Source organism: Mercurialis annua, linkage group LG7 (genome assembly GCF_937616625.2).
Source record: "Mercurialis annua linkage group LG7, ddMerAnnu1.2, whole genome shotgun sequence".
NCBI lineage: Eukaryota > Viridiplantae > Streptophyta > Magnoliopsida > Malpighiales > Euphorbiaceae > Mercurialis > Mercurialis annua.
The window spans coordinates 5,343,116-5,367,660 of record NC_065576.1 but is presented as its reverse complement, the minus strand read 5'-3'; the positions used below and the strand labels follow the sequence as shown (position 1 = coordinate 5,367,660).

General features: G+C 30.7%; 4 protein-coding genes and 1 non-coding gene across 6 annotated transcripts; 2 read left to right on the top strand and 3 right to left on the bottom strand.

Moving 5' to 3' along the window:
• Window positions 1-389: 389 nt before the first annotated feature.
• LOC126655644 (uncharacterized) lies at window positions 390-4,492 on the top strand. The gene is made up of 6 exons (XM_050349886.2): window positions 390-1,020; window positions 1,805-2,638; window positions 2,721-3,026; window positions 3,417-3,464; window positions 3,539-3,676; window positions 3,751-4,492. Exons 1-6 carry the CDS (start codon window positions 721-723, stop codon window positions 4,300-4,302), a joined length of 2,178 nt encoding a protein of 725 aa, XP_050205843.1. The 5' UTR covers window positions 390-720; the 3' UTR covers window positions 4,303-4,492.
• Window positions 4,493-7,353: 2,861 nt separating this feature from the next.
• LOC126656685 (uncharacterized) lies at window positions 7,354-9,932 on the bottom strand. Its single transcript, XM_050351294.1, has 4 exons — window positions 9,336-9,932; window positions 8,676-9,249; window positions 7,947-8,560; window positions 7,354-7,785 (listed from the first exon to the last, which is right to left on the bottom strand). The coding sequence occupies exons 1-4, from the start codon at window positions 9,930-9,932 to the stop codon at window positions 7,354-7,356; spliced, it is 2,217 nt and encodes a 738-aa protein (XP_050207251.1).
• Window positions 9,933-14,196: 4,264 nt separating this feature from the next.
• LOC126657780 (glucan endo-1,3-beta-glucosidase 13) lies at window positions 14,197-16,369 on the top strand. The gene is made up of 3 exons (XM_050352553.2): window positions 14,197-14,302; window positions 14,403-15,467; window positions 16,114-16,369. The coding sequence occupies exons 1-3, from the start codon at window positions 14,242-14,244 to the stop codon at window positions 16,143-16,145; spliced, it is 1,158 nt and encodes a 385-aa protein (XP_050208510.1). The 5' UTR covers window positions 14,197-14,241; the 3' UTR covers window positions 16,146-16,369.
• A 774-nt stretch (window positions 16,370-17,143) lies between these two features.
• On the bottom strand, window positions 17,144-17,215 carry TRNAM-CAU (transfer RNA methionine (anticodon CAU)). The gene has a single exon. It is a non-coding gene; the product is annotated as a tRNA-Met (tRNA).
• Window positions 17,216-18,247: 1,032 nt separating this feature from the next.
• Window positions 18,248-23,637, bottom strand: LOC126654517 (uncharacterized). 2 transcript variants are annotated; one of them, XR_007632632.2, is made up of 6 exons: window positions 23,420-23,637; window positions 20,595-20,689; window positions 20,388-20,460; window positions 20,126-20,191; window positions 18,827-18,997; window positions 18,248-18,667 (listed from the first exon to the last, which is right to left on the bottom strand). XR_007632632.2 is itself a non-coding variant. In XM_050348403.2 (5 exons), the coding sequence occupies exons 2-5, from the start codon at window positions 20,624-20,626 to the stop codon at window positions 18,524-18,526; spliced, it is 315 nt and encodes a 104-aa protein (XP_050204360.1). In that variant the 5' UTR covers window positions 20,627-20,689; window positions 23,420-23,628; the 3' UTR covers window positions 18,248-18,523. The 2 variants fall into 2 exon arrangements, 1 of the variants encoding a protein (XP_050204360.1); XM_050348403.2 differs by lacking the exon at window positions 18,827-18,997 and having other exon boundaries at window positions 23,420-23,628.
• Between the last annotated feature and the right edge of the window lie 908 nt (window positions 23,638-24,545).

Sequence of the window (24,545 nt, the reverse complement as noted above, 5' to 3'; positions counted from 1 at the left end):
AAATAAAAAATAAAGAATTTTTATTTGTTTGATCAGTTCAGTCAATTTGAATATTTCACCATTGGGCCAAAAGCCTGATGGCATCCCTTTGATTGTTGAGAAAATTAGGGAATACACTCCAATTTTGAAAATATTTATATAGATTACCTCCCTTATTAAAAGATATAAAAAATACTTCCTCTTTTATTGTTATTTGTGTATTTACTCCCACGTGTCATTTTTAATTATATTTGCGCTGTTTCATTATTATTTTACGCCGTTTTATTTAAAAGTTTTCTTTTATACTCTTAGGGCAGTTATTGCTCATTATTTCCTGTTTCCCTCTTTTCTCTTCTCTTCTATTCTCTCTCGTTCTCGTTCTATTTCACTCTTTGTGTTTTCTGATTATTTGCTCTTCACTGTATCGTTTTTTGATTGTTGTATCTTCCATTGTTACTGCTCTATCATCTGCATTGTTCATCGGTGAGTGATTTCTCTAATTTTTTTTTATTTTTAACGGTTATGCTTTTGTTATATCTTAATTTTTGTTGTGTTAGATGTAGGATTGTGTTTTTTTTATGATTTTATTAGTTTTTTTTATCTTACAATATGAATTGCAAATGATTTTGTATTAAAAATTTGTGAATCTGTTAATGCATGTACAATTATTTGATATTTTGTTAGTTATTATCACTGATTTTGTTTTTTTATACTTTTTATCTCCAGTTTTTATTATACATTATGTCTGATACTGATTTTGATCAAACATTATCGGAATTCTTGATTCAATTGAAGAATCCTGACATTGCTCCTAAAGAAATGGAGGAAGCTTCTGATTCTCCGGTCCGTATGAGTTTGAGGAAAAAGACTATTGGTAGTAAACCTGTTGCTCCTAAAATAGAGAAGAAAGCAATAAAGAAATCAAAATCTGTGCAGAAGTCTGTTGCTGGAAAAAGGAAAGCAAATTTTGTGGTACCTAAAAGAGATATTAAGAGGAAAAGGCTTGGTACTGATAATTTGGATAAGAATGATTCATTTCAGGTATTTTTTTGATTAATTGTACTGATAATCGAATGATAATATGATTATAACATGATGACAAGTTGATGATAACATGATGATAGCGTTATGTTAGTATAAATGTGTATACTGATAATATTATGATAATATGCTTTTTGTGATAATATTGTGCAACTTGTATGTGTTCAGTTGTTTGGTAATATGATGATAATATAAAATATTTGTTTCTGTTGATACTCTTATGATAATAGTATGTCATTTTGAGAGTGTTGTTTTTTTCTGGTAGTTGTATGTGTTCAGTTATTTGATAATATGATGATAATATAAAATATTGCTTTTATGTTGATACTCTTATGATGTTTTTAATAGTTTTTGTATAACTGATGACAATTTTATGACAGTATGATACCATGATGGTAAGTGTACTGATAATCGAATGATAATATGATTATAACATGATGATAAGTTGATGATAACATGATGATAAGTTGATGATAACATGATGATAGCGTTATATTAGTATAAATGTGTATACTGATAATATTATGATAATATGTCATTTTTTGTGATAATGTTGTGCAACTTGTATGTGTTCAGTTGTTTGATAATATGATGATAATATAAAATATTTGTTTTCTGTTGATACTCTTATGATGTTTTTAAATACTCTTTGTATAACTGATGACAATTTTATGACAGTATGATACCATGATGATAATGATGTTTTTTTTATAATAATATTTTTGTATAACTGATAACATTATGATACCATTTATAATACTCTTTGCATTTGTGTTTATTGCAGACATTTGATTTGTTACTTGGTCCAAAGGATCGATTTGTCGGTAAAGTTGGAAATGCTTCACAGAATGCAGTGCTGAAACATATTAAATCGAAGCTTAGTGAAGATCAGTTAGCAACGTTCAAGAACAGTAGGTTTGGTGTCTTTCTAGAACTTGACAAAGATGTACTGAGTCTTAGACTCATACATGCCATACTTTTAAGGGAAGTTCATCACAGCAATTTGTCAGAGCTTTGGTTTCATTACGGTTCGCAGAATATGCGATTCAGTCTATATGAGTTTGGTCTTGTTAGTGGACTTGTTTGTGTTGGTGATGAGTCAAGGTTTTCTGGTCATTTTAAGGACAGTAACTTTTTTAATAAATATTTTGGTGATGTGAGCAAGATTACCCGTCAGGTTATTGAAGCGAAATTTAAAGAGGCTGTGTGGGAGAATGATGAAGATGCTGTAAAGTTTGCAAAGCTTTACATGGTTCAGTGTTTTTTATTGGGTCATCTTGGAACTACTTTGGTTGACGATCGGTTCATTCACTTGCTTGACTGCCCTGATTATGATGATTTTCCATGGGGAAAATATTCATTCCAGTTATTTGTTCAGTCTACTAAGAACAAGCTGTGGACTAAACATAATGCATCAAGTCAATCTGCTTTCTATCGTTTGTATGGTTTTCCGCATGCTATTCAGTTTTGGTTTTATGAAACATTGGTTTCTGTGCCTGAGTATTTGTGTACTTTGAGCAATGCTGCTGTTTATCCTCGATTACTGCGTTGGAGTCCGAAGGATATTAAGAAAATGCAGAACTTTGATTTTCAGGTTTTTGATGATGGAACTGAAAAGGTATTATGATTCTTATTTAACTTTTTTTCTTTTATTGATTTGTGTGTTATTTGTGAGCTAATTATTTTTTTATTTTTTATAGGTCTCAGTGCTTTCAAATATTGTAGCAAATGAGTTTGAGTCAAGTCAACTTATTGTTACTGGACTAAATTATCAAGGTCAAGTTGTGAAGCGAGCAAGAACTTCTGCTTCTGATTCTGAAGATAAAATATTGGAAGTGGCAAGGTCTGCTTGTATTAAATTTGTCCATGAATTGAAAGCACTAATTTTTGATAACAAGGCTGATTATTCTGATGTGGAGTGTGACGTTCGAAAGCGCATTTGTGCTTCTGTGGTTAGTTTTGAAGAAAATCAATTGAGTGATATTTTTGATGACAAATCTGGAAAGGTATGTGTTTTTATAATAACATTACGATAATAGTATATTATGATAACTGTATAATAATGTGAAAATACTGATACTTATATGATATTTTGATGCTCATCTGATAATGTGATGATAATCTGATAATATGATAATTGTATGATAATTGAATGATAACATTTTTGCATAAAACTGTTACTGTTTTAATATTACATATTTATTGTTAGCATTGCAATGATACCTCTATGATAATACTTAATTGTACTGTTATTTTTATGCTTTTTCATGAGTTGTGTTTTGCTGTTTTGTTAATGGCTTATATGTTCATGATAATGTTTTTAATTAATGAGAATATGATGATACTTTTATGATAATCTTTTTTATTTATAATTATATAATCATTGTTTAATATAGGCTGATACTGTAGAAGAACTGATATATTCTTCTGACGGTGATTCTGAGGTAAATATTTTTATATATATTTTAATAATATGCATTATTCTAATTATTAATTTGATTAATTTTCATTTTTGCAGACTGTTAATGAGAATAACAGTGGCTCATCGGAGGAAACTGTGAGTGATGATGATGTGAGTCATAAGGTTTTTAAGGAGAGTGCTGCGATTTTAAATAATGAAAATGTTGTACCTGTTTCTGAATCAGTTGGAGGAAAGGTATTTTTTTTATTGTTGTTGATTTCTTTATAATTAACTGTACATTTTACTAATTAATCTTTTTCTGCTATTAGTTTGATGCTGAGGTAAATGTTGAGGAAGTGAAATCCTTGTCCAATGATAATCCTGAAATTGATGATTGTGGTGTAGAAGATGTGGCTGAAGATGTGGGAGAAGCTGTGGCAGAAGTTGATTCTATTGCTGATGATTCAGAGAGGAATTTTGATGTGGATGCTTTTTTTGATAGCAATCCTAGTCAGTGTACTGATAAATTTGATGTAGTTAAGGAGGCTGAGTTACCTGACATAACAGAAGAAATTGAGGATGCTGATTTAGTTCAAAAAAGGGATGTAATTGGGGATGCTGAGAATGTAAATGTAGCTGATGATATTAATCAGGCTGAGAATTTTAATTCTGTTGAGCCGTTGGAGCAGGTCGACAATGTCAATTTCGTTGAGCCGTTGGAGCAGGCTGAGAATGTTACTGCTGTTGAGCTGATGGTGCAGGATAAGAATATTAACGAAGCTCTGGATTCCGTTGCAACTGAGCAGTCTATTAGTACTGATGGTGTTCCAGACAAGGAACAATTGAGTTTAAAAGAAAAGGAATCTGACTTGGAGGTATAAGCATACAAGTTTGTTAATTTTTTGCTCTCTTCCTTTTTTATGATATTGTAATGATACTGTTCTTTTTTTTATTTTTTGAGTTGTATGGCTACTTGTAAGTTAATTACATGATACTGTAATGATAATGTATTATCTTTATACTGTTATGATAATGTAATTTTATTATTTTTTAATTGATACTGTATTGATAATATGGTGTTTATATGAGCTGATTTTTTACATTTATGTGATACTGTTATGATAATGATAATTACATGATAATGTCTTATTTTTTACATTTATGTGATACTGTTATGATAATGATAATTATATGATAATATGTTTTGATACTGTTATGATAATGTAATTTTTTTATGCATTGAGTGTGTCATGATAATTATATGATACTATATGATACTATTATGATAATATGAAATATTTTTGATTATTTTTTATGTAACAGAATGTTTGTAGTGCTGCTGGTGAAAAAACTGATATGCACAAACAAATTGAAGTTGAACTTGAGATGCTTGGTGAAGTCTGTAGTGATGAGTTTATGACACCTCCTGTTGAGCAATCAGATTTAGATGTTGCAAAGACAACTTTAGAGAAGAAAGTGGATGATAATTCTGATACTGAGATGGATGGTCTTGCTGCTTGTGAGCTACAAGTATCTTCTATTGTGGCATCTTTGTCTACCTGGATTTCGAATGAGGTATTTATTAAATTTAGGTTTTGTTTATTTTTCAATTATTTATGCAAGATAAGTTAACTGAACCTTCTGTTTTATGAAATAAGGTTCCTAAAAAAACAGTTATAAAAGAAGAGAATGTCATTGCTGAACAAGATATACAAGTTAAAACAGTTACTGCTCCTCCAAGAAGGAGATTGAAAGTAATGTTTTTAAATTTATTTTATTTTTAATTAGATGTAATATTTTTTGATATTGTAATGATAATGCAATGTTTTGTTTTCGTATTGTAACAGCTTCCCACAAGGAAAGCTAGTGAAAATTTGAAAAAGGAGACAACGTTGACAAATGTAAAAAGTTGGGCAATTCCATCTTTTGCTTTACTGGAAAAAGTTCGAAACTTAGACAAACCTGAAAAGGTTAAATCAGTTGGTTTGGTGTTTGTAAATCGCAATCCGTTGCTCCTAGAAAGTGTGTCTGATATGTGTAATCAAGCATGGCTTTCTGAATTTAATGATTGGATTTGTGTTGGCACATACAAGAGGAAAACAGAACAGTAAGCTTTCTGTCATTTTCTTATTTTAATATGTATATTTTTTTTATCTTGTTGTGTATTTAACACAATTTTTTTGAATTTTTGTAGCCATGAAATTTATTATCCAAACTATAAAATTTTAAAACCAGTTATAAGGCTTGGCGGAGAGGAAATTCGTGTGAAAGATTTCTTTTTCAAGCTTCATACACCTGGAGCTTATTTGGATTCAAGTGTAAGTGTATCATTATTTGGATAACAATATGATAATATAGATTGATAACATTATGATAATCACTGGTGATGAAAACAGTGGATAAAATAATGAGATAATGTTTTCTGATAACATTATGATAATCTAATTATAACATTATGATAATATGTGTTTTTATGATCATAAATGTTTTTATGATACTTCTATTATTAATTGGTTTGTTTTATTATTTTATTTTCAGCATATTGACTGCCTGTTTGCATATTTGAGGAAGAAGTGTTTGTTTCTGAACAATGGTTACAGTACATGTGCAAATTTCTTTGACCAGTATGTGCAGAATGGGTATTTAATCTATAAGGAGGTTGGCGTGACTGAAATACCGCAGTTCTCTGAATTGTATAATATCATTGTTGGTGAAGATGGTGTTTATAAGAGGGCTTGGGGAGATGTGAAGAATGTACTGTTCCCAGTTCATCTTAAAGTTGATGGTGAAAATCAGGATCATTGGATTCTTGCTAAGCTCAGTTTTGAATATAGGACTTTTTTTATCTACAACTCTCGCAGGAGTGAGCTCTATGACAAGCATACTGCTATTGCTATGAATGCATATGCAACATTGATCCCATTTCTATTGGATACTGTTGGATTTTATGATCGAAGGGACATCGACTTCAAATCTGTTTATTATATGGGCAAGAAAAAAACTGATCCATTCGTTGTAGCTTATGTTAACAACCTTCCTGTTCAAGAGGATGCGTAAGTCTCTATCTTTTGGTCTTTTTTATATTTTTTTGAAATAGTGATTTAATGAGATAGTTTCATAATTATTATACCACAATGCAGAGATTGTGGCGTTTACGTTGCAGCTTTTGCTGAATACTTGATAGAAGGGAAGGCTATTCCGAGACAAATCAGTTGTAGTGTTGTTCGTGAGCGATATGCAGCAAATCTGTACATTTATGGAAGGTGGAAGATCAAGAGTGGATATATATCAAATGAATGTTAATGTTTTAGTTTTTGGTTTAGGCGTTTCATTTTGTTATTCTGTAAAAAAAAATGGTTGTGTAGATTTTTTTTACTGTTAATGACTTTTATTATGATGTAATGACAATTGTTTGATCAGTTTTATGATAATGAGATGATAAGTTTGTGATACATAAATGATGATAAACTGTTTGTTCATTATCAAATGTTTGGTTTACTGTGACTCATATGATAATTGTATGTTTAATATTTAGATGATTTTTATATATTTTAATGATTAACATATGATAATATTTTATAATATTTGTATATGGTTGATAATAAGATGATAATGTAATGATAATATTATGATAATAACATTCATAAATGATAATAAACTGTTGTCCATTTATCAGATGTTTGGTTTATTGTGACTCATATGATAATTATACGTTACTGTTATCAAATTTATGATTATCTGATTTTATATATTTTAATACTTAGATGATAAACATATGATAATATTTTATCATAATGATATATGGTTGATAATAAGATGATAATGTAATGATAATATTATGATAATAACATTATATTACTCCATCAGATATTGAATGATATTTTTTTATTTATTGAAAAATAGTACTATTGAAAATCTCAAATCACAGTTTTCTATCTGTTTTTTGGAATATTTTTACAAGTTTTACGATTATGTCCATAATATCCACATCTGCTGCACTTGTTTTGATTCTTTTGTTCTTCTGCTCCTTTTATTCTTCTCTTTTTTGGTCTTCCTGGCTTAGTTCTCCCTATAGGAGGTAAGACAATGATATCCTCAACCTCTGCAGTGACTTCCCATGTTTCTTCTTTAGGAACTGGGTATACAGTTTGTGCATATGTAGCAAGCATTGCTTCATTTGTGAAGTACTTTGAGCAATATTCAGTTGGGTCTTGATGTTTGTAGTTTAATACAGCAGCAGCATGTTTACATGGGATCATTTCTTCTTGATATCTGTTGCATGTACAAGATTTTTCCTTGATGTTAACAGTAGAGGTATCACCATTTTCAGTAACAGTGTATATGTCATCATTAGATGGCTCTACCTGATATACATGTGATAATGTCAAAAATATTAAAAGATAATAGCATATGATAATAGAATGATAATAAACTGATAATAGCATATGATAATAGAATGATAATAAACTGATAATAGCATGATAAGATGAAAATATTTCTAACTGTGATAAGAATGAATCCGTACCTCTATTTTGAGTGAATCTAAATAGTTTTGCCTTAGGACAGCATCATATTTTGAAGACAATTTTGTAAAGGTTCCTTTAGCAATATTTCTGTTCTTGTAGCTCCACCTTTGAACCAAATTTCTCAAGTATTCCATAAGCATCGTAACTGGTAATTCTCGTGCTCTATTTACTGCTGCATTAAATGACTCAGCAGTATTTGAAGTCATTATGTTGTATCTTTTGTTCACAGAATGTGAAACTGCCCACCTTTCAAAACCTGCATCTTTGAGATAAGCTGTAACTCCTGGATTTACGTTGCTCATTTCTGCCATATGAGTATTGAATTCTTCCTTTGTATAAGCTCTTGCTGCTGCTTTGAACAGGTCTTTAATTGTCTTCTGATCCTTTTTAAATCTGCTTTTCACGTTACTTAGTAAATGATATAAGCAAATATCATGTTGAACTTCTCCAGCAAAAACACTTTCTATTGCATTTTTAATACTCATATGTCTGTCTGAAATTATACACATTCCTTCCCTTACACCAAAAACAGTTTTGATTTGTCTAAAAAACCAATTCCAAGATGCATCATTTTCTGAATCTGTTATTGAAAAGGCAAGAGGGAAGATTTTTCCTGTAAAATAAGAAGCAAAATAAAATAATGATATTACGATGATACTGTAATGATATTATAATGATACTGTAATGATAATATGATGATATCGTGATGATAATGATATTAATCATACCTGCTGCATCAAGAGTTGAAGCTGAAAACAGAGAACCTCCAAATGGTCCTTTCAAAAATGTAGCATCAACAACCATAATAGGCATACAGTGACTCCATCCACTTATTGATGCATTAAGTGACATGAATGCATAAAGAAAAGTATGATCCACATTTCTTTGTAAGCTTACAACTGATCCTGGATTTGTTTGCTTCACCATGTGAAGATATCTCGGTAGTAGACCAAATGAATTTTCTGGTTTCCCTCTTAAAAGCTCTAGTGCAATTTCTCGACATTTCCAAGCTTTCCAGTAATCCAATTTAATGCTATAATCATTTCTCATGTCTCTGATTATGTCATTAGGTGTGTAAATTGTCTTGATATCCAACAAGTTTGACTTTATTATTTTTGCTATGGTTTTTGAGCTGACAAACCTCAGGTCTCCCATTCTCATCTCCAAAGAACATGTATGATAATTGTTGAACTTACGTACCCGAAACATTTTTGTATGACCAATTTTCGAGGCATAAAATTTCCAATCACAATGGTCATCTATGCATTTTAATCGGTACTGTCTTGCGCATGATTTTTGGACCTGTAATTATTAATAATATACAGTATCAGTTTTTTGTGAAACTGTTATGATAATAAAATGTCAAAATCAGAATATTTGAAATGTACCTTGAACTGAAAGTGTTCTTTTAGTCCATATAGGCTCATCTCTGATATTAATGTTTCTTTATCTGTGAATATACCTCCTTCTTCTATTTTCTGATTTGCTTGATTGGTTGCAACATGATCTTCATCAAAATCTGTTTCTGGAAGATTTTCTTGAAGTGTGCAGAGAAGATTTGCATATTCAATCATATCCAAATTTGAATAAGACATTTCTGTTTCTTTAGAGTTTTGTTCATCCAGTTGCGTTATATTGTCTTCATGAACAAGAAGTGAATTGTTTGCAGCTTCTGATGATGATGTTTCCAAAAAAGAAGCAGATTTATTCAATATGATGCAGATTGGATATCTTGTGAAGTTAAGTTCACTCTTCTTTAACTGTATATAGAATCTGAGACTTCTTTCATCTGCTATTTTGACTGGAGGATAATCATCACTGATTAGATATTGAATATCTAATTCAGTTTCAGTATCTTGAACTTGCAAACTTTGATATACTAATTCGATAAAACTATTGAATGTGCAGTTCATTTCCAATAAAATTCCTGTCATTTTGATGTCAGTATACTTTCCATCTTCAGTCCATTGCCCATCATGTTGCATTAGTACTTGGATAAATTCCATCCTGAAAATGATAAACAGATGATTATCAGTTGAAATATTATCATATGTGTATCACAATAACATATGATAATCTGATGATACTGTATCATCTGATAATCAGACTGTCAGATACTCATATGATAATCAGACTGTCAGATAGTCATATGATAATCAGACTGTCAGATACTCATATGATAATCAGACTGTCAGATACTCATATGATAATCAGACTGTCAGATTATCATATGATAATCATATGACATTATCATATGACACTCACAGCTTCAATATGACTATCTGATTATCATATGACTATCTGACAGTCTGATTATCATAACAGTATCTGACAGTCTGATAGATAGTCAGATACTCATATGATAACTGTCAGATAATCATATGATAATCATATGACACTCTCAGCTTCAATATGACTATCTGATTATCATATGACTATCTGATAGTCTGATTATCATAACAGTATCTGACAGTCTGATAGATAGTCAGATACTCATATGATAATCAGTTTTTGTCAGATACTCATATGATAATCAGACTGTCAGATAGTCATATGATAATCAGTTTTGTCAGATACTCATATGATAATCAGACTGTCAGATACTCATATGATAATTAGTTTTTTCAAATAGTCATATGATAATCAGACTGTCAGATACTCATATGATAATCAGTTTTTCAGATAGTCATATGATAATCAGTTTTTCAGATAGTCATATGATAATCAGACTGTCAGATACTCATATGATAATCAGACTGTCAGATACTCATATGATAATCAGACTGTCAGATACTCATATGATAATCAGTTTTGTCAGATACTCTTATGATAATCAGTTTTTCAGATAGTCATATGATAATCATTTTTTGTCAGATAGTCATATGATAATCAGTTTTTGTCAGATAGTCATATGATAATCAGACTGTCAGATACTCATATGATAATCAGACTGTCAGATACTCATATGATAATCAGACTGTCAGATAGTCATATGATAATCATATGACACTCACAGCTTCAATATGACTATCTGATTATCATATGACACTCATAGTATCAATGACTATCACATTATCATATGAGTATCAGATTATATGCATCACAATATCATATAAGTATTTTTTTTTCACATTATCATATGAGTATGAGTATATCAAATTATCACAAGAGTATCATTTGAGAATCACATTGTGTCATAATCAGACTGTCAGATACTCATATGATAATCATATGACATTACATTATCAGACAACATCAATATGAGTATCAGATTATCAGATGAGGATCACATTATCAGATTTGCATCACAATATCATATAAGTATCAGATTGATTTTTCTTATAGGTTAAAATTCAAATATCATCATATTTTTATAATCGTATAATCAAAAGAAGATAATATAAAAAGCAATTTTATTCACAAATATAGTCAATTACCTTCAAGAATCTCCGTTTTTTCAAGAGCGAGCTGTTTTTCGAGCAGATTATGAGGAACGAACTATTTTTCGAGATCTGGAAGTTGTTACAGAGATCTGGATTTAAGAATTTGCAGAATCGGAGAAGATTTTTCCAAAACAGAGAGCTTGAAAACGAGCTGTGAGAAAATAGAGAGAGAAAATAGAGAGAGAAATTTGAGAGAGAAAAGGAAGGAACCTCGTTGTTAGTGAAATTAATGAGCTTATATAGTGGAAGTAAATTTATAATTATAAAAGTGAGGAGAGTAAAAAAATAAAAGGTTTAAATTCGTGATGTATTTTTTGTAAGATTTCCGCGCTGATGTATATTAACATATTATTTTTGTATTTTAGGTAAATATGTATTTTTCTCTTGATTGTTTTGAGCTGATCTAGATACATATACCTGCCAGGCCACATTTCATGATAGCAGCCCAATCCAACGGATGATAATTACTTCACTCTGTGAAAATTAGTTTAGTCACATAAAAAATAAATTGATTTTAAAAAGAACAGTTTCTATGATTTTATTAATTTTTTTTGTCAAAGATATTCTATTTTAATTGTTAGTGGGGTTAACGGAAGTTAATGCTAGACATATTTTAAATAGACAGACTGCCCGTAAGTGTTGAGGGTTGAAATCTCTTAAAGCTAAATTACATTATTATTTGCTAGCATATTATAAGTGAAACCAATTTTGATATTCAAATTAACTTAGAGACAAAAACTAAAAATTAGAAACCTCTTTAACATAGCTGAAAAAGTTTATTGTATAAAACAGCAGTAATATTTCTTAGTAGAACAAAATTAAGTTTACCCACTTGACCAATGCTTCCAATTTTTTTTAGTGTTGGAACATTAATGGTCTCCCGTGGTCCTTCTTCATGTGGCAGTGGCACTTAGTCCTTTATATAACACTTATATATAAACATAATAAATTTGATATGTCAACTTGTGATTAAAAAATTAAATAATTCACCTTTAATTATTTTAATTAATTATAAATATTTTTTTACTTTAAATCACGTAAAAATAAAACTATACAATATGAATAAAATTAAAGATTTAAACGACCTAATTTTTTTAATAAATCTAAAATTGAAAATATTATTTTTATTTAATTAAAATAGCTGAAATTAAATTATTTAATAGATTCCAACTTCAAAGGCTAGATTGATCATTTGCTTAAGTTTTTACTAAATGCATGCTTTTTCTTCTTATAATTATCAAATACTTTAAAATTATTAACAAGAAATATTATTATTTTAAATTATATTCAGAAATACCACTATACAGCTATTTCCATAAATATGATTTTGATAAGGCAGTCAAAGGTTGCCAACTTATCATCCCCTGCCACGTGGGTATGTTAGGACGTCTCACATCATATTTTCTCCGCCGTCTGATAGCTTGGACCACACTATCTCTATATCCCAACAGTAATTAGGGACCCTACAAATCAGACCACTTTTCTTTTCCAACGTCCTATTCAAATCATGGGGGCCACTGTTTTTGCATGGAGGTCCTTTTCTTGCAAACAGAAATGACAAAACGCAACGAATAGGTTAATACGACGTCGTATTAGCTGACAAGAAAAGCCAAAAAAGGCTCGGATTCCTAGCGGAGATTGCCAGAATCTGAGCTTTGTTTGTGTGTTGATGTTGTCGATAAAATTTCACAATGGCCACACCATTGTGTGCTTTTGGCTCCACTTCCACGCGTCCCTATATTTTGCATTTGGCTTGCACAAGAATGAGACCCGCCGAGAGAAACCCATCTCTAAATATTGGTGCCCAAGCACACACTATAGGTGCATGTTTTCTATTTTTTTATAATTTTCTTTATTATTTTTAAATTATGAAATTTATTTATGTTAAAGTGACTGATTAAAAAATATGAATGTTACCGATGATTTATTGGTTTAGAGACCAAGAGTAAGGTACTGAGGTATAAAAGGTCTTGCATTCAAAACTTATAAATAACAAAAACATACTTCTAAAAAATATTTGAAGACGTAAAGCTTGTTGGAAAGAATAGATTTGAAAAATTCTTAGGCAGATTACGTGATTCGTAAACTAAACCAATCATATTATAACATTTCGTTAAAACAATAATGAAATTGTAATATCATCTGAACAAATTTATTACATGTTTATTAGAATTTGCGATTATTTTGATGAGGTGTTATAATATGATTGGCTTAGTGTACATATGACGTGGTAGACTTAATTTATCTATAAAATTCTCTCAAATTTGATATATGTTTAATAAATGATGCGGAAGACGAGCGATTGATGTTCAACTAATCAGAATTCAATTAGCACGTTTTACTTTTGACGAACATTATTTATACGTGACTAATATATCTGACACTTATTCTAATTTATAATTAATCCTTAGAAATTTACATTTAGTAAATACTAATTGTTGACAATAAAATGTTTATTATTTTTTTTAAAAAAATGTGATCCTATATGAATAAGAATTTCCGATTAATAATAGTGTAACACAACATTTTTCTAAGTAGTGTTGTTTTGCTGCTGCTGATATGGTCTTGTACCACACTGCATTGGTCAATATTTTGGTTTGAAAATACAGTTCTTCATCCAATGGTACAATACAAGTTACAACAGCTACAAAATTATGAATTTTAATCAGACTACTTAACAAAATTTTAGCTTCCTTTGCACTCTTCAAAACCCAAAAACTTCTATTAAATGTAAGGTACACTGTTCAAAAGTTGCAGAAACAAAAAGAAAAAACCAGACTAGGGTTTCGTTTTACACACTGAGCTTTTCTTTTTCCTCTTACATTAACATTTCATCTGCCCATCTGCAAAAATGTTGAAAATGGAGTTTCTTCTCTTCACCATCCTCCTCTTCTCCTTTCTGGGTCTTTCTGGTAAGCCAAAAAAATTTGTAAAATGAAAAAATAGAGTATTTTTTTTATCAATTTAGTTTATTTTCCATTTTCAAATTTGTTTCCTTGTTTTTTTTTTCAGGTGCAGGTCAAGAAAATGTTCAACTACTTCACCTCCATGACACAAATCTTGAAGTTTCTCAAGAAATGTCTAACTCAGGCCTCTCTCTAGCCATATCTGTGAGCAATGATGATCTTAATGGAGTTTCTAGCAGTGTTTTAAAGGCTGAAAATTGGCTTAAAACCCATGTTTTAGCTTACTTTCCTGCCACAAAAATTACTACTATTATAGTGGGGAACAATGGTTTTTGTCATCAAGAACATAACTTTGGTATGAAAATGATACTACCATCTCTTAAAAACATTTATTATTCACTTACTAGGTGGGGTTTGGAGAAAGAAATCAAAATTTCTACAGTGTTTGATATCAACTGTTTTCACCCAAAAGATGAGAAATTTACTCAATCTTTACTTCAATTTTTGCATGGTACAAATTCTACTTACTCTATAAAACTTCCTTCAAATTTCTCACCTTTTTCAGATGAATCTCTCAGTTTTATCTCTTCTATAACAAAACCCCTCAAAAAGTTTGAATCTTTTTACCCCAACAAGATTAATTTGATAGTTACCAAACAAAATCAGCAAAAACAACTCATAAAAACTACTAGAAACCTCATTGAAACCTCATTGCAACACCCCATTGAATTTTCAGTCCCAGCCAACATAGCCAAAAACCCTCACCCTCCTCTATCTCAACCAACTTCTGCTCCACCGCCGTTTAATTTCCCTTTCTCGCCGGAAAACCAGCCACCGCCGTTTGTGGGCCCACCTTCAGAAGGGCCATTCGGGTACTGTCCGCCTTGTAATCCAGCAACAGCTCCGGCACCGGAGGTTGGGGTGGCTCAGGAGCTTTGGTGTGTGGCTAAACCTAATGTTCCGGCGGAGACATTACAAGAAGCGTTGGATTATGCTTGTGGGGACGGTGGTGCTGACTGTTCTGAGATTACGCCACGTGGAAATTGTTTTTATCCTGATACTGTTGTGGCTCATGCTTCGTTTGCTTATAATAGCTATTATCAGAAGAATAAGAGAAATGGTGGGACTTGTAGCTTTGGAGGAACTGCTATGCTCATTATTAGTGACCCAAGTAAGCTTTTTTTTTCTTTAATTTTTGCCATTTTAAACCTTGTTGATAGCTTAATTTTAATTTGGATTTAAAGGGTGAACATTTGGTCGTTTCGGTTAAAATTGAATGGAATTATCCATAACCGGAGTCATTGTAATATTTTATCTTTTTAACCAAACTGACCAAATTGACTGAGTTGAATTAATTGAATTTCTAAAATCTTAAAAATATGAAATCAAACATTAATTTTAGTCAGTTAATTTAGTTATATCGATAAAAATACAAAGAATAATATTAATAAACCGTACCCACCGAATTAACTGAACTAATAGAAGTAGATCAATAAATTCGGCTAATTTTGTTTTGGTTAATATTAATTTGTCACCTTAGCTAGGTATTTAATTTTAAAATTAACATTTTTATCAACTAATCCCTTGAATTTGTCACTTTAAAAAACTGTAAGGGTTAGTTTGACCAAAAACTTGGGTTAGTTTATCAAAATTTAGAGTAATAAATAAAAATTAACAAGTGTATGAGACTATTTGAAATATAAAGAGTTAAGTATGGTGTAAATTGTTCATTACGTACAATTTTACGCGGCAAACTGATATTTAAGTCCTTAATTATGTGTTTTAGTAACTTGATGTAAAATATATTCTTGTTTCAGGTTTTCTTCATTGCAGATTTCTTCTCAGCTAGAGATAGGAATGATTCCATGGAAGCTGGAGATTTATAATGTTAGGTCTGTTAATTCTTAGTATTAGTATGTAGTGATTAATTAAGTAGTTGAAATTTAGGAAATTTAATTTTCAAGAAATTTTGTTGTAATTCTTGTTATTAGTCAAGTTTTTGGTGCACAAAATGAAGGATTAATGTTCTTTTGACAGATTAAATTATGTCATTTTCAATCTATTAGTCTCAAATTTGCTTCTTTTTATATATTTGATCAATGATCCTTTTTGGTTACTACTTGTTTTTTAGTTTCATGAGTTTTTTTTTTTTGTGGTTCAGAAAAGAAAAAGAAAAATGCTTTTGGAGGTTAAGACTGTGTAGGCATTTAGTCCTGGTAAAATGTATGTTTAGTCCCTTTACGTATTTGATGTTATTTGTCAAAAAAATGAGAACAATTTAGATTTTCTATCAAATTTATGCTTTTATGATACGAATTTTAGCTTTATTATATTAGTTTTTATATTTTTATAAATATTAAGTTTTCACTAAGGAATTTTAAAAATTAGAAGCTATTGTTTTTTTATAATACACAAAAATTACTCATTTAAGAGTGTAGGGTATATATATAACTTATATTTTATGATGGTATATTTAGCAATTTATGATTTGAAATTAAAATTGAGAAAAAATTAATATAACATGGTTAAAAAAATTGGAATTTATGTAAAACTTAATTTTAAACAGCAAAACTGTAAAATTATGAGGTATTTAATTTTCAAAATAGCTATTAAACAGTAAAACTCCAAAGATGTTATAACATTTTTTATTAAAAAATATTGCCATTTACACCCTCCGTCACTAAAGAACATAACCTATATATATGAACTCAATTTCAACAAATATGAATGTTTAAGGATTTAATATAAAAAATACGATAGTATAGGAACCTCAATGCGCATTATGTCTTGAATTTTGGGATCGCGTGTTGTGCTAAGCGCGTGAGATACAGAAAACGAAAAAAAAAATATCAAAGCCAGGTTTCGATCCTGGGACCTGTGGGTTATGGGCCCACCACGCTTCCGCTGCGCCACTTTGATTGTATAACTAATGAATGTTTTCTATTTAATATATTGTATAGTATATATTATTCTTGATAATCTCATTTTGTTTTCAACACTTGTTTTTATCAACTATCATTTAAATTTTATAAAATATTAAATTATTAACTTTTTTAATCAAAGTGACTTGTTGTTTTAGTTTATCCGCTCCCTCTATCCCATTTAAAAAATCTCTTAGTCATTTTAATTCTCACTTAAAAAGATACAATAAGATTAATTTTTTATTTTTACCCTTTATTTTATCTTAACGGTAAATTACATTTACAAGACAATTAATGATATGTATACTTCATAACACACTTAATAAGGTAAAATATAAAAAAAGTTATATTTTTATCTTTCTAAAAAGGTTATTTCTAAATGATACGGAGGAAGTATAAAGTAGTAATAATATTTTATTTTTCGTTATAAATTTAATTATTATTATTATTGACTATTTGACCCCTGTATATGTATGAAAATGGATTTAAGGAGCAATTTGCCCCCTCAACTTATAAGCAATGGGCAAGTAACATATAAATTAATTTTGTGAACAGATTAGTCACGAACTTGGTAACTATGGGCAATTAACCTCACTTGGGCAAAGTAGTTACAAATTGAGGAGGCACTGATGAGTTTATTTGTGATATATTAAATTAATTTATATACTATTAAAAATTATATAGATTTAGTCATATTACTGTAAACGGTTTGATTCACGTTAATATATAACTGCTGATTTTTCCTAGTTTAATTAATTTTGACAACAAAAAATGTCAATTCCATTTAACTAATATGGAAATCAGATCTATAATGGATCATTAATTGTAAATATGAATTAATTGTTCCTTGGCAGTCTGTATTCTGTACATCATATGGAAAATGTAAATGTAAAACGACATGAAAAAAGCAGTTGATTGAGCTAAAAATTGCAGTAAATGTTTATGCGATAAGCTGCCTGCCAGACACTGATATATCTTCAGCGTCCAACAAGTATTTCCAGTTAAAATTTTAAGATGTACAAAAGAGAAGAAAACAAAAGAACCTATACATAACGGCAAAATTAGGATATAAGATCAACAAAAAGTTCAATGTAAAATTAATATGATCATTGTTAGGGGGCGTGCATTCAGTTCAAACTGAACCGAACCAAATTTTTTTCTTTTAAAAAAGCAAAACCGAGCTGAATTTTAAGAAATCAAAAAAATTACAAGTCCAACCAAACTAGTCGGCTCGGTTGATTTTTTGGTCCGGTTCCACTTGAACCTACAATTGATCGATTCGGGTTGGTTCGACTTTAGCACACCCTTAATCATTGTTGTTCATTACTAGCGGGACTAAGGCCGTCGAATCCTCATTTTCAGCACCAACAGAATCATTGCTGGTGGCGTTACCAAGTAAAGCAGTGGAGTCTTGAGTTTGCCCCTCCGTGACATCGCTAATTCCTTCATTCTGCACATTAAAAAAAACATCTGAACTAAACAAGAACGAGCAGCCAAATTTTAGATGCTGAAGCTATCAATTTTCAACAACTTCCCAAAATATATAAAGATCATACACAATTATTCAACAGTATGATATTAAACCGTAAACCGTTCTTTGCAAACCTACCCTGTGTCGTTTTCAGTATTTACTTTCTGTAGTCCATTAATGATCCAGCAGATAGAAAGAGATCTTAAACACATAAAATGGTATAATATATAGTACATGTTCGTCAACAATTCATAAATCCAAATAATCGCCCAAAACTCTCCCACAAGCATTTTCTTGAAAACTCAATCTCTGACATCAAACATCAAACATCAAAATGGTTCAAGTCTTACACTAAAATTGCACAATTTCATCAAATTTGCTTCAACGCATAACACCAATGTTACACTTTTTTCTACAATCTATCTTTTCATAGCTTAAAAAAATGGAGTTTCTGCAGTGTCACGCCATATGACACGGTAGCAAACTCCATTTTGGAGTGAAATTTGGGCTAATAATCACCCATGGCACCTCAACTTTAGGGGTACGGGCGCTAAACCCCCTGATGTTTAAAAACGGGCGCTAAACCCCCTGAACTTTAAGGCGGCGCTCACTAAACCCCTTTTGGACGAAATATGACCAAAATACCCCTGGCGCCGTTTTTTTGGTCAACTGACTTTTTTTCCAAAAAAAAAAATAAATAAATAGTGGCGCCACGTCAGCTGCCACGTCACCAAACTACCCTAAAAAATTAAAACACCTAAAATACCCCTAAAACACCCAACCCAATCAAATCAACCCAATGAATTCAACCAAACCACTTTCACCCGAACCGCCATCACAACCACCACCACCGCCACCACAACTGCCGCCGCCACCATAACCACCACCGCCGCCGGGATCTGTTCCTCAGTGAGGAACAGATCGTGGTCTGTTCCTCAAGTGAGGAACAGATCGTCTGTTCCTCACTGAGGAACAGACGACGAGGGATTGATGATCGGAAAAAAATTTCGGTGTGGTCCGGTCGGGTGGAGGTGGTCCGGTCGGGTGTTGAGTTAATCTTTTGATTTAGATTGGGTTGATTTGTTTTTTTTGTCTTTTTCTAAATCAAATTAGGGGTATTTTGGGTGTTTGAAATTTTTAAGGTATTTTACTGACGTGGCAGCTGATGTGACAGTGTCAGATTTTTTTTGAAAAAAAGTCAGTTGACCAAAAAAACGGCGCCAGGGGTATTTTGGTCATATTTCGTCCAAAAGGGGTTTAGTGAGCGTCGCCTCAAAGTTCAGGGGGTTTAGCGCCCGTTTTTAAACATCAGGGGGTTTAGCGCCCGTACCCCTAAAGTTGAGGTGCCATGGGTGATTATTAGCCTGAAATTTGGGATGGTGTTGCAGCAAAACAGAGACAGCAAATTGAATAAGGATTCGAGAGATAATTAATTACCTTTTTAGCTGATCGATGTGGAGCACTAAATTCATAAAATTTACGCATCAACATTTCTTCTTCTACCTGCAAGTCATAGAACATCAACAAGTAACAACAATCAAAAATTGACAAAATTAATGAAATGAACATAAAGAATATCAGTCTAAAGTATAGTTTATAAAAGAATTTTCATATGCTTATCTGAAATAAATCCATACTGATCAAAATAAAAAAAAAATCAAATAAACAAAAAACAATAACCAAAAAGAAGCAACTAAACCTTGAGCTTATGCAATTCATGAGACATTGAATTATATGCTTCCATTAACAACTCATTTTGTTTCTCCAAATGTCTTCAAAAACCACAAAAAATAAAATAATCAATTTAATAATTGTAGTGTTCCACCAATTAATACACAATAAAAAGAAAAACAATAACAATAACAAGGGTATTATGTAATTCATATATGATATACATAAAACTTACTTCAGTGCCTCGGTACTGTGTCGAGGATCCATATCAAACCCACAATGTTGATGAAAGAGTAAGCAGTGTAGCAAAAAAAGAATTTGCAGCAGGTCCTGCACATAGTTTAAGAGACCGACTGTCATTACAGTTATACGACAATGTTTTGTTAAAAAATGTGAAAGGAAGCAGCCCATACCTCGAGCATATTTACTTCCAAAACAATTCAGTTTAAACTGTTTATACTAAGCACCAAAAGATATCTTCTCAAATTTGATTCCAGTTTATTATTAATAATGCAATTTAATGTGAAGCAGTATTATAAAAAGCAAAAAGAACTTTCATCGATCAGAGGCTGCAAGTACACGTCTATGTTCTTATCCAAATACGTCTATGTTCTTTTCCCGGTACACTACGACCAGAAATTAGCAAAGACAGCATTAAAAATGACTCCTTCATACATTTTCAAGGTGATATTTGTACCATATAAAAATTACAGGCCACATGCTATCATAATCCTCATATGATCAAAAGGTCTGAAACCATCGGTTGGTAATCCGAGTGATAGGATCCTAAAACTGATCAGTATATGTCTATAATGGGCAAGTTTGAGCATGTCACAGTAGAAGACAAAAAGAAGGGCTCATCTCCAAGTATTTCAAGGCCCACTCAATCAATTCAGTTTTGAATCCACTCCTCAATGTCAAAGTTAATAAAATCATAAAATTCATTTATCAATTTCAGTTTCGAAGATTTTCATAGACTTGCAACCTATGTTGCACGGAAACTATATGAGTCCCACGTTTTGAAGTTCTGTTTTCATTTTTGAATATATTTCTGAAATGAACTCTATATTTATGACCTATTATAAGAAGAAAAAAATTGTTCCTTTGTTCCCTGTTTCAACATTTTCCATTTTCAATACTACAGTACATAGGTTGTAAGTGTGCTGGCCACATCAGCCATGGTGCACCGATATTTAGAACCTTATACATGATGAATATAAAATAAAATTCAAAGAAAATTTCGGGCATTGTGTGCTCCAATTATATGCAGTATTTACGTCAAATTAGTTTTTAGATTTAGCATCCTTAAGAATTAAGATTTAGCAACAAATAAAGTACTGATTGTGGGTGATTCACAACTATGGCCCGAAAAGTATAAATGCAACTAAATTTCCTTCATTCCTTGACACCATATTAAACTACTGCAGTTCAATCATTGCAGGTAATTGTTAATGCAGAATCAGGGATATTAAACTCTCTGGGTCACTCAAGTCTCAGGAAATCTCAAAAAGGTCACTAAAGTCAATTTTCTTACAAAATGGTCACCGAACTATACCTTTTATTGCAAAAGAATTCACCCGTATAAAACGACGTAAAAACCTAACATTTTTGCTTATGTGGCAAGCCAAAATTACAAAAAGGAACATAAGTTCAGTGACCTTTTTGTAATAAAAGAAATAACCCAATGATTTTTTTGTAGTTCACAAAAAGTTTAGCGTTCTTTTCGTAACAATAGAAATATTTTTGTAATAAAAGGTATAGTTCAGTGACCACTTTGTAAGAAAATTGACTTTAGTGACCTTTTTGAAATTTCCTGAGACTTGGTGACCCAGGGAGTTTAATATCCCAGAATCAGAGAGAATAGAATTAACACTACGCTGGATCTTAACGCATTTCATTGCATTCTACAATTTAAGAACTTAAACACGCACTTGAATCATAGTCGATGAATTTAAACTTTAATACTATCATCAAAAAAAGGATTATAAAAATATGTAGGAAATTAGTAGTTAGCAGCTATCAATTAATGGCCAATTACTTTAGATTGAATTTGTCCAACCAGAATCATGATTCAAAACATGGCATCTGGACACTTTCTTTCATCACTTTGTTCTTGGCTTTGAACTCATTTCTGCATATCTCTCTTAAGCATTTAATCGGTGACTTTACAATGCAAAATTGCATATAATGACGAGCAAAATATGGCACAAAATAAAACACGCTGCAACAAGTGAGTACCTAGCTTAGCAGCAACATATAAAATTACCATTAAGTGATGTTAATCTGAGATGAAATTCCATCATCCATATTATTAACTTATTTCACTTGATCATTTTTGTTATCGATTTCTTTCTGTGTTTTTGGTCAGTATGTCAGCCATAGATATCTACTGCTCCGTTAACAAAGTGAAAAGAGTAGATGGAAACACACGTGTAGTTGTGACATTTGATGGAAAATATTTTCCTTATATAGAACACGTTTGTTAATTTTAATGTTGCACAAAGGTATATACAATCAAAAGTTGTATATTCACCTCCGTAACTTTTCCTGATTCTATAAATTCATGTTCACCAAATTAGTAACGGTTAGCACACTAACTACAGGATGTTTTTTCCTTCGTGTTTCAGTTTATCGGTAAGGTTTAATGTGAAGCTTGGCAGCACTGCATTAGTTTTGATAACAAGAGAAGTGAAACACGATAACCATAAAAATTTAAACACGATAGATCTATTATGCACCTTTTCTTCTCTATACTACTTCTCAAACTTTGTCGAGTATATTATGAGTTGAATCTCTAGTGTTCTACCTGTAGTTGCCGATAATTAACTTCTAAACTTTCCTATATAACTCAGCTAACCATGTTAAAAATGAATATCAGTGTAAAACTCAAAACAAATACTTACAATTTCTTTTTTGTGAAAACTTGGGTTAGGCTTAAATGATTAAAGTTTTCTTTTTTGTAAGAATTGGAATTTGAATTTACTTGTATGATGAATTAATTAAATAGACGAATTCACGAAATTAAGTTTTCAAAAATGTAATCTGAAAGAGAAAACTCACCGGAAATAGTAATGAAATCAACCTCCCCGTTTGGAGGAAGCGGCTCTACTCTATCATGATGATTCAACTGCCAGCTCCGATTGCGAACAACTCGGCGGCGCAATGTTACCTGTTGGTTTTAACGACCTAAGAAACAGTTAAATCAAAATCAAACTAAAAATTGAGGAAATTAGAGCAAAAGGAATTTAGATTCCCAACGAAATCGAAAAGGCAAGTAAATCAAAACTCAAGAAAAATGGTATCTTCAAAGATAAATCAAAAACCCAATAGAACTTGTAGTGAAATTTAGAAAGATGAAACTAAATGGCACTGTGAAAGGAAGGTTAAATTGATGACAAAAACTATCTGGGAAAACATATTGGAACTTTATTCTATTAAATTAAATATTAAAACTATTTTTATTAATTTATAAAATAAATTTTAAGAATATAATAATCACTTATGAATGGCCATCACACGTCAATTTTATAATCTCTAGAAAATAATTTTTAAAAATTATTATTTATTTTAAAACAATTATAATACTACTAATATAATACATTTTTATTTAGTTAATTATTAAAAGATATATAAGAAGATAGTGTATGTTTTTTATTTAATGTTGGATTAGTTACATATAAATTAAAATTTTAAAAATATTATATATTCATTATTTTACACCAAATTAACAGAAAAGGCCAAATCTTTCATAAAAAATTTACAAAAGTCTAAACCTTTTAATTTTATTCAATTTGTTTTGAAATGCATGATTTCGTTTCAATTTGTCCAACTATGCAATTTTGCTTATGTGGCGCTGATGTGGCCATGCCATACATCACCGCCACATAAGCAAAATTGAGTAGTTGGACACAATTGAAATGAAATCATGCGTTTTCGGGATAAATTGAATACAATAGAAAGGTTTAGACTTTTGTGAAACTCTCATAAAAGGTTTGATATTTTTTAGCTATTTAGCTATTATTTTATTATTACAAAATTATTTAATAAATAATTAAATTTAAAATATTTTTTAATATACTATACTAATTTTAATACTGATTTATTTGTTAATTTAAAAAATAACTTATATACCAGTATCACTACCTTACATTTATCCAATTATTTTTTAACTTATTACACTTTCACA

What these genes read in the sequence shown, in the direction of transcription:
- LOC126656685 (XM_050351294.1), bottom strand. Translation starts at nt 9,932, where the DNA reads ATGCAACATGATGGGCAATGGACTGAAGATGGAAAGTATACTGACATC. An exon ending in TTCAACTCTTGATGCAGCAG is followed by an intron (nt 8,561 to 8,675) that starts GTATGATTAATA and finishes CTTATTTTACAG; the next exon opens with GAAAAATCTTCCCTCTTGCC. An exon ending in TAGATTCACTCAAAATAGAG is followed by an intron (nt 7,786 to 7,946) that starts GTACGGATTCAT and finishes CATGTATATCAG; the next exon opens with GTAGAGCCATCTAATGATGA.
- LOC126654517 (XM_050348403.2), bottom strand. Translation starts at nt 20,626, where the DNA reads ATGGATCCTCGACACAGTACCGAGGCACTGAA. An exon ending in ATGAATTGCATAAGCTCAAG is followed by an intron (nt 20,192 to 20,387) that starts GTTTAGTTGCTT and finishes TATGACTTGCAG; the next exon opens with GTAGAAGAAGAAATGTTGAT. An exon ending in CACATCGATCAGCTAAAAAG is followed by an intron (nt 18,668 to 20,125) that starts GTAATTAATTAT and finishes TTTAATGTGCAG; the next exon opens with AATGAAGGAATTAGCGATGT.
- LOC126655644 (XM_050349886.2), top strand. Translation starts at nt 721, where the DNA reads ATGTCTGATACTGATTTTGATCAAACATTATCGGAATTCTTGATTCAA. An exon ending in CTTCTGACGGTGATTCTGAG is followed by an intron (nt 3,465 to 3,538) that starts GTAAATATTTTT and finishes TCATTTTTGCAG; the next exon opens with ACTGTTAATGAGAATAACAG. An exon ending in CTGAATCAGTTGGAGGAAAG is followed by an intron (nt 3,677 to 3,750) that starts GTATTTTTTTTA and finishes TTCTGCTATTAG; the next exon opens with TTTGATGCTGAGGTAAATGT.
- LOC126657780 (XM_050352553.2), top strand. Translation starts at nt 14,242, where the DNA reads ATGTTGAAAATGGAGTTTCTTCTCTTCACCATCCTCCTCTTCTCCTTT. An exon ending in CTCCTTTCTGGGTCTTTCTG is followed by an intron (nt 14,303 to 14,402) that starts GTAAGCCAAAAA and finishes TTTTTTTTTCAG; the next exon opens with GTGCAGGTCAAGAAAATGTT. An exon ending in GCTCATTATTAGTGACCCAA is followed by an intron (nt 15,468 to 16,113) that starts GTAAGCTTTTTT and finishes TTCTTGTTTCAG; the next exon opens with GTTTTCTTCATTGCAGATTT.